This window comes from Dicentrarchus labrax, unplaced genomic scaffold (assembly GCF_905237075.1).
Source record: "Dicentrarchus labrax unplaced genomic scaffold, dlabrax2021, whole genome shotgun sequence".
Lineage (NCBI taxonomy): Eukaryota > Metazoa > Chordata > Actinopteri > Moronidae > Dicentrarchus > Dicentrarchus labrax.
Window position 1 is genome coordinate 11,227,071 of NW_026136715.1, and position 9,965 is coordinate 11,237,035.

General features: G+C 38.2%; 1 protein-coding gene across 1 annotated transcript; it reads left to right on the top strand.

Annotated features, from left to right (window-relative positions):
• Positions 1-8,245: 8,245 nt before the first annotated feature.
• On the top strand, positions 8,246-9,732 carry LOC127377730 (rhodopsin-like). The gene has a single exon (XM_051425863.1). It carries the CDS (start codon positions 8,325-8,327, stop codon positions 9,384-9,386), a length of 1,062 nt encoding a protein of 353 aa, XP_051281823.1. The 5' UTR covers positions 8,246-8,324; the 3' UTR covers positions 9,387-9,732.
• The last annotated feature ends 233 nt before the right edge of the window (positions 9,733-9,965 follow it).

Here is a 9,965-nt window from a genome sequence, read left to right on the forward strand (position 1 = left end):
GATGAGAGCGTGGGAGGTGGCGTGTGTGGATGTGTGTGTGTCTGGAAGTGTTTGCTGATGAGGGTGACATTTGTGCACACATTGAGAGGTTTAACCACCAGCATCTGGGTTTTCTTTCTCTCAACCGTAAAACATCAACCAGGAGAGGAAAGAACCCAGCTCTGCCCAACGGTTTAGTCCCGCTCCCCGCACATACTCAGTGTGTGTGTGTGTGTGTGTGTGTGTGTGTGTGTGTGTGTGTGTGTGTGAGGACATTGCTCACCACACACTCCACAGGATTTCAGCACTCTGCACATATACCGTGGATTCATCACCTTAGCAACCAGTCGATTGAAAGATGATGAATCATGCCAAAGACTGCTAATTTCTTTGCAGTTGTCAAACATGAACAATGGGCGGTAAGATGGATCACAGAAACGTCACCACAGACAGAATGTTGTGTGTGTGTGTGTGTGTGTGTGTGTGTGTGTGTGTGTGTGTGTGTGTGTGTGTGTGAACTTGAAAGACTACCATAAAGACACAGAAATGAAGAGAGGCAAAATCAAAGCTGATCGGAGGATAGCGATGGAGAGAGAGAGAGAGAGAGAGAGAGAGAGAGAGAGAGAGAGAGAGAGAGAGAGAGAGAGAGAGACTTACTGCTTGCTGTTAATACTTCTGACTGACCAGAAAGAAATATGTATGAGCTCCTCATCAGCTTGGTGATTTCTTTTTATCTCTCACTATACGAATAGGTATTTTTAAAATAAATGAGTGGTAGTTATGTTCCGTTATTCTCTTTGAAGAGATCTATCGCATGCAGGTTTCAGCTGCTGTACATTTGATTGCACACCAGGAATAAATTGCCGTACACAAATGCAAATATAGGTCCAAGCAGAAATCTGTTTCAGGCGCCTGGCATTCCAGTCTGACAAATACTCCATCCCACTGTTCATTTCAGATGAGAGTAGATGGTGTTGATGCAGTATGATTTGATTTCCTGCAGGTCTCCAGTGAATGAAGCTGTAACAACACCTCTGACCTCATCTTCTCTACTTTATGGTTACTGAATGGGCCCGGATGCTATTCCTGACAAATAACAGTCTTTGATAAGAGGGGAGGGTCTGAGAGGTCCATCTGACATACATTACTGCCTACTGCTGAGAGTGCTGACACATCCCCCTCCATACAATAATAGCAGTGATGGTGTAAAAGACATCAGTTTAGTTAAAGAAACATGGACATGCATCTGCTGCGATGCACCAGGATTCGAGAGAAGCACTGCTGTTACAAACAATGTGAATAATGTATTAAAAATAGGCAGCCTGGCAGAGCTAAATAATACCAGCCGGAAATGGTGCTACTAATTCAGCAACAAGATGTAAATAATTCTTCCGTCGATTGCTGGAGAATCAATAATACTGCAGAATGTGAACGATTTCATGTCCAGCAGTACACTGAAGCTTAACAGCTCCCACTGCTGGTAAACACCCGGAAAGCATGTGCAGCACCAGAAATGTGTTATCAACAGCCTTTATATGAAGCTTTGATTGATTTACAGTCCTGTTTTTATCTTTGAAGCGAAGGGAAAGTAGAGTCTGTGGTTGGCAACATATAATACTTGTCTGCTATATCCACCAGATGGTTGATTTTTAGTGTGGAGTTTGTGTGTGATTATACCCAACCCATAATCATCAGCAGAGCAACAAATAGTTACTGAAAAGCAAATGTCACACAGCTACTGATTACTTGATCATCCAAAAAGTGATTATTCATAATTTATCTGTTCTGTTCTGTCATGTATCTGTTCTGTAAGAATTAGGGGAACTATACTCCCTTTTATCAATCACACTAGGTCTTGGCAGCAGGAGAAACTACCCCTCACACACACATGCTCAAAATAGATCACATTATTTCATCCTAACACAACATTCGCACATCATTTGCTGCAAATTTCACAAACCATCTTGTCACTAAATTGTTGAGCGCAACAGTATGAATGGCATTGTAAGCGACACACCTTTATGTTTGTGTCATTATTTTGTGTCTACACCTGTCTGTCCTATATTTTGCTATTTTGTCTAGCACCCATTGAAAAAGAAAAAAGAAAAATTGATTAGTCAAAAAGGCCAAACTATCTGGCTGCATCTTATTAAATGTGAGAAGCTGTCAACTATTAAATTTATGGCCAGGTATTTTGATAATCGATTGATAGATTTTTTTTTAATAAATTTTTTTAATTCTCAAGTGTGAATATTTTCTGGTTTCTGTGAAAATAAACTGATTATCTTGTGGGCAAAACAAGACATTAGAGGACATCCCCTCGGGCTTTGGGAAACAGTGATCAGCATTTTCAATTGTTCACAAACAACTGGTCAATTAATTGAGAAAATGATCAACAGATGAATCAATATTGAAAATAATTGTTAGTTGCAGCCTTACTTTGGACTGTTATTTGGACAAAAAAATATATTTGAAGATGTCACCTTGGACTTGGAAATTAGGCTACTTTTCATTGTTTTCTGATATTTTATAAATGCCCCTTACAGTTACTATAGTGCAAGGTGATGTATTTAGATGTCTGCTCTTGGCCACAGTCCAAACCCATATATATTGAGTTTATTAAGATAAGGGAAAGTATAAAATCCAGACATGGATTTCCAAACTGGAACATGCAATATTTGTACATACAGGTTGTATGTAATAATCTCCTTTAGATTGACTAATCAACTTGTTGCATCTCTCCAACACACACATCAATAATGAAAATTATCTTTAGTTGCAGTCCAAAACCATCAAAGATTATTTTAAGCGCCGTTTTTTTTTTTATTGTTTGGACAGTGAAACTCAAAATGAATCTTGACATCCTCGACACCAGCTGATGTTATTTTTGCTTGTTACGGGCCTGATGATGTATAACCCTCTGTGTGAAATGTATGTGGGAGCTGGTGGTGTAGAATGTGCCATGTCCTGGTCACAGTGTTCCCTCCTCTCTACCGGTCACTCAGCAAGAGAGTTCCTGTGGGCAGAGTGAGAGAGCATCACACTCGGCCCACACATTTGTCCTCTAAAAACCACAGTCATCTTCATATGCAAAAAAAAAAAGCTGAAGTCAGGCAGTGAGGTTGTGGTGGTTTGAACGTAGTCAAAGTTTTATTTGTAAAATACTTCTAATATTAATGTTGTGACTCATTACTGTGTCTAAATATAGTCAGGGTTAGATAATGTTTAGTGATGATACAGGAACTTACTAGTTGTCTATATAAAATAGAATAGAACAATACAATAAAATACTTAGAGAAGATTAAAAAAAAGATAAATAGGTAGGTAAGGTGCAAAGAGTTGTAGTTGCAAGGTGGTGGTAATAGTACTGATGATATGATGGTAGTGTTATTGTAATTAACAGTATATAATAATAACAGTATGTAATGATAATATTAATAATATTTATAATAATATAATAATAATATGTATATATAATATGATGACTGAATCTGAAATCTCATGTCAGGACAGGAGTATGCTTGTATGGTGTTGATATTTCCAACAGTGCTTCCTCCAGACTATGTCTACACATTAAAACACCACCAACCAGTAACAATACTTCTCCTGTGCTTATATGTGTTTCTCTTTGGAGAAAAGAAAGGCATGCACTATTCATGAGGATAAGGCTGAATCTCGGTGTATTATTCATTAGAGAGGGCCTTGTCTGAGACATCTATAAACTCAAGGTGGATACTTTTTAGACACCACAGTCCATTTTCAGTTTAGCATCGTAGAAAGGGATTTCAGTGGAAATCAGCCAGTTCAACAAACAACAAAACCATGGCCAACAGCATTATTTACATACATCTTTGCAACATAGCAATAGAGTCCAGCTAAACTTTTTTTGTGCACAAACACCTTCATGTTTTTTGTGATATTTAGGTGGTTTACAGTTTGTTCCATTTAACTGAAGAAGAAAAAAAGTCCAAGGTACAACACACAAAAAGTGACAGAAAATTTGATTAACTACTTTGAGAGTTGAGAGAGCTTTTAGGGAGGTTACAGTTTAGAGGTTCAAAGATCTTGAAAGACATTTACATTATAACATGGACATAATTGAGAAGAAAGACTTGATTTCCAGTGCTGGAAGAGGCATTTAGATCCTTAATACAGCAATGTACTACTGGAATACTCCATTACAAGTCCTGCATTCAAAGTCTTAAGTAAAAAGTAGATAAGTATTATCAGCTAAATGTACTTAAAGTATTAAAAGTACAAAGTAGTTATTCTCCAGGAAAATTACCACTGAGACTAATATGTCATTATATGTGATACTGATGCCTCAACATGTATGCAGGAACTTACTGTAGTAGTTTATAAAGGTTGAGCTAGCTGCTATTATGTACAGTTAGGTAGTTTAGTTTTATCAACCTAGGAGCCAGGCCCTTTCAAAGACTCACAAGATACAGGAGATGATTAATGGGATGTAAAGGAAGAAAAGACAAACATCTTCTGTACAAATCTGTTATTTAAATGAAACCATCTGAGAAGTTTAGAGTGGAAATCATTTTGTGGTCACACCTCAAAGCTCCTCAAAGACATCTGAAACATGACAAGTGGCCACAGCCAGACACTGCTTTTTGGGGGGTCCCATAGCCAAAAATGATGGGAGCCACTTTGTTAATCTCTAAAAATGTTATCATATATATTTTTTAAATGTAAAAAAATATGTAATTACAGCTGTAGTAAAACATGGAAATACTTAAATATAGCACAAGTACCTCCAAAAATATGCTGAAGAAGAGTACTTAAGTAAATGTTACTTTCCAACTGTCTTTATTTCTGTACTGACAGAAGGAATGAAGGTAAACTTCAAAATTCAATCAAGATTAAAGCTGTTGCCTGCAATGTTGAAAGGAGAAAACAATTTCTAAAAAAAAAAAAAAAAAAAACAGTGGTTGTGGTTGGTTAAAGACTTTTAGTTCATGGTTATCTTGTAGCAATGAAAATAGACCCTTGGATTTGTGTTTAGGTGTACTTATTCTGGCTTCCTGAGGAGGGCAGCAAAACACCTACAGATTAGCCACAACAGGGTAGAGCGATTAAGCAGCTCAGCAACAGGTCTGTGCTGATCTCCTGGATCTGTAAATCCTTTACAGCATTTGAATATGTGGTGCAGAGATTGTAGCTCCCAGGTCTCTCCTTCTGGCTGCAGTCGGTTTTGTTCATGCATTTTTTTGCGCTTTGATGGCTTTAGTTGAACTTTAGTAGAATATCGCTCAATAGTGAGGTACTTTACTGTAACACTGGTATGTCTGGGCAGTATAATTTATTCATACACTTATTACCAGACTTTTGTGTCTAAAACAAAACAAACAAAAAAACAAGAATCTCTCTGTGGGCCAGCCTCAGTTTTGTTTAAGTTTGTTTTAGACTTTTATATATGATGTAAGACTAGGGCTACAGCTAATAACTATTTTCATTATTGATTAATTTCCCAATTATTTTCCCAATTAATCAATCAGTCACTCAGACTATGAATAAAAAGATGAAAGATGAAATTTGCAAATGTTTAGCATTTTTGCTTGAATTATGTATAACTTCTGTTATGATTTGGTGCTATACATATGAAATTCAAATATTAAATAATTATAAAGCAATTACATCAATACAACCAGATTATCACAGCAACACTATGAGCAAAGAAGTGGTCCCATGACCTCTTAAAGTTCTAATTTTTACAATTGACTCTTGCTAACGTGTTCAACCTCTACGTTTATCACTGCAAAGTCTTATTTTGATAGATCTGGCAATTCTGTTTGGTCTCCCAATAGGATACAGGAACAAGTTTACACTCCCAAATTGTATGTAGAAAGAAAAGTTCCTGTTTTTGTTTCCAGCATAAATTACTGATCAGTAAGCCCATCCCCTGGAGCTCTTTAGTAAAATAAATTTACTAATATTAACTGAGTATATTTCCCCTTAGCCTATATTTATTTCCCAGTATTTGATAGTATTTTAATCATTCCACATTGTTCAGATCATACCCTAGGTTCTTCTGCCAAATGACCCTTAGATTTTTACAGATATCTCTTTGTAGCCTGTTAAAAGTTTAAAGTTTCAAAGTAATCATTACTATTAGTAGTTCAACCATGTGAAGAACATCCAAAGGTTTAAAAGGACTTACTAGCTGGACTTACTCCTGTTGGATTTTTATCCAGGTCAGCTCTGGGTCTGTTTCCCTTCCAGTGTTTTATCAATCAAGACATTTAAAACGATAGATTATATAGCCATACCATATAATTTTATAAGTAGTACGGCCTAGACCTGCTCTATATGAAAAGTATCCTGAGATAATTTGTATTATCTATATAAATGTCCCTTGGTGACCACATTTTCTTTGTATTGATCTCTGGTCTCTTCAAGTCTATCAAATAGCTTGAACAACTTTGGTGATAACAGGCAGCGTGATGGAAACGTACCACACACCACTTTAATCACATAAATGTTACCCCATGGAGTAAGCTTCAATTTAGCCCATTTATCCATGTTCATCAGGTCTTTTTCCAGGCTTTATCTAAGGGCTCACAGTCTCAGACTTTAAAAAACCCCTGCTGTAACTAATTAATGGTTTGTCAAAGTTCATACAGTTTCAATATTCTGACATTTCACCCAGTCATAAACAAAATTTGGAATAAAAAAAACAAGAGGAAAGAGAAATAAGGTATCACATCTGAAGACAGCAACATCCTACTGAGAGAGAGTGACCCTCTGCGACATTAAGTCCATTACAGGCCTGTGAGAGTAACATCCATAAGCCTCAAATCTCTTTATTACAACACCCATTAGGAAAGTGCTGAGCTCTTTACCAACAGCTAAGATGGTCCACCACTCAGCAACACCACTGCTTCTGCTCTACATTCAATGAAGTACAGAGAATCACCCACTTACCACACATTGATACAGGAGACTAAGATATATTTTAAGAAATGTGTAGGGTTATCTTCTGCTATTGTCTTGGCCAGAAAACTCATCTGCAAGAGATTTTTAATCAGTTAAGTATTGTCACAGTTAAACAAGGTCTATATTGCAGTAGTGGCTACAATGATTTTAATTTATGTATATTCTCTCTATGTCCTATTATGAATTGCGACATATTTTAGGAATAATCATAGAAGGATTATGGTGTTATTCCATGAGTCCAGGATTCATTCTTCAGTTTAAGAGAATTAATCAGCAAATATTTTGATAATAGATTAATTGATTCAGTGAATTTTCAAGCGAAAATGCCAAACATTGATCGTGGTTAGAAGATTTGCTGATTTTTGTTGTTGTATATGACAGTGAATTGAATGTTATATTGTTTGGACATAAAAAGTTAATTTTTCTAACATTTTATACTAAAACTGAGGGATTAACCAATTCATCAAGAAAGTAATTGGCAGATTAATTAAAAATGGAAATAATTCTTGTAGTTGCAGCCTTACTGTGACCAATTTGTCTCATAGGATGATTCTGGCATATTGTTTGTTTGTCAGAATGGTAAACTATAGTTCAGTATATATGACTGATTTTGGCTTCTTGTACTTCTTGTGTGACCATCCTCACTAAAGTGATCTAAAATACACACTTTCAGATAGTTTATAAAATGTTGTCAGAATTAGACTAAAACCACATGACTTTGGGATGAATTTCTTTTTAGAATAAAAATTACACTTGATGTTATAGTTATAACTTAATGTTAAAATATACTTTACACCCATAGGTTAGATTAGGTTAAGGTTTTGGGGTTACAAGTCCTGAAATTAATGTATGTTAATTCATCACATTTACCAGTTTAGCTCTATTCAGGGTCAGGGGGTGTCTGGAGCAGCTAAAACAGATTGAACCTTAAATTCACATTTATATAGGAGCAAGTGGCTACAATCCTATCTGCATGTTTTTGCTTAAGGAGTTGGGAGCACCTGGAAGAATGTCACAAATATGGGGAGACATTTAAACTGTGCACAGAAACACTGTCACTCTCAATGGTGAAAATATTTACTAAATATTTTTTTTTTATGAGGTACCATGTTGTAATCATGCTTTCAAATAAGAAGTTACTGGATAGCTCCATGACAGGCATGAGCAGGTGTAACCTTAATATCTTGATGAGTGGTCAGTTATGTTTGCAGTGGTGGCTGGATTAGATATTAACTGTGGCCTAAATCACTTTGTGCTGACGGATTTGGAAAGTGATAATCCAAGGTGTGCCTTTAAAAGCCAGACCTGGATCCATTTGTTGCAAGGTCCCTTTCCATCACTCTCCGGAACAGCCAGAAGAAACACCACAGAAGGGCTGATCGCAACCCCAAGCCGCAACCATGAACGGCACGGAGGGACCATTTTTCTATGTCCCTATGGTTAACACCACCGGCATTGTCCGGAGTCCTTATGATTATCCTCAGTACTACCTTGTCAGCCCAGCAGCCTATGCTGCCCTGGGTGCCTACATGTTCCTGCTCATCCTTCTTGGCTTCCCCATCAACTTTCTCACTCTGTACGTCACCATCGAACACAAGAAGCTGCGGACCCCTCTAAACTACATCTTGCTGAATCTTGCAGTGGCTGACCTCTTCATGGTGTTTGGAGGATTCACCACAACGATGTACACCTCAATGCATGGCTACTTCGTCCTTGGACGCCTTGGCTGCAACATGGAAGGATTCTTTGCTACCCTCGGCGGTGAGATTGGGCTCTGGTCACTGGTTGTTCTGGCTGTTGAAAGGTGGCTGGTTGTCTGCAAGCCCATCAGCAACTTCCGTTTCGGGGAGAATCACGCAATCATGGGTTTGGCCTTCACCTGGGTAATGGCCTGTTCTTGTGCCGTGCCCCCTCTTGTCGGCTGGTCTCGTTACATCCCTGAGGGAATGCAGTGCTCATGTGGAGTCGACTACTACACACGTGCAGAGGGTTTCAACAATGAGTCCTTTGTTATCTACATGTTCGCCTGCCACTTTATCATTCCAATGTGTGTCGTGTTCTTCTGCTATGGCCGTCTGCTCTGTGCTGTCAAGGAGGCTGCTGCTGCCCAGCAGGAGTCTGAGACCACTCAGAGGGCTGAGAAGGAAGTCACCCGCATGGTTGTTATCATGGGTATCGCCTTCCTGATATGTTGGTGTCCTTATGCCAGTGTGGCTTGGTATATCTTCACACATCAGGGCTCAGAGTTCGGACCAGTCTTCATGACCCTCCCGGCCTTCTTTGCCAAGACCTCCTCCGTCTACAACCCATTGATCTACATCCTCATGAACAAGCAGTTCCGCCACTGCATGATCACCACCTTGTGCTGCGGAAAGAATCCCTTCGAAGAAGAGGAGGGAGCATCTACTGCCTCCAAGACCGAGGCCTCCTCTGTCTCCTCCAGCTCTGTGTCTCCTGCATAAAAGGGCCGTCAACAGGCTCCATGATCCACTATCCAAGAAGAAGACTTCTGCTCCCCCCGGGAAACGACTGAAGGCTAATGTCTACAGAAATAACTTCCTTTTTGTATTTTTACAAACGAGTTGGTTCAAACTAAAGACAGTTGCAGGGAAGGTCAGCCCATTACAGAGTTTTTCCTGTATGTACAGAATATCCAACTTAACTATCTAATGAGATTTTTTTTTTTCCTCAGAGGAAAGGGAAAAAAATTTTAATCTTTACAGTTGGATCCTATATGATACTGGCTTATTTTTGAATGTAGAGGCATGTAATCAAGGCAACGTAAAATAAAACGCACTTTGCAAATGACTCATCCTGTTTATGTTTTACTTGCAATTTGGGTGGCAAAGTTCATGACTGTAGTATATTTAATCAACTGAATAAATGTGACTGACCTATTCAGAATGCATTTATGTCTTGAGTCAATTTCTACTTTAGAGCTATTATTTTAGTGACTACTGCTCTTCTGCTAAGAACTTGATGGTACAGATACTTAGAATAGTGTTTGGATTTCTATTGTAGAGGCATCTGCATTGCTACTG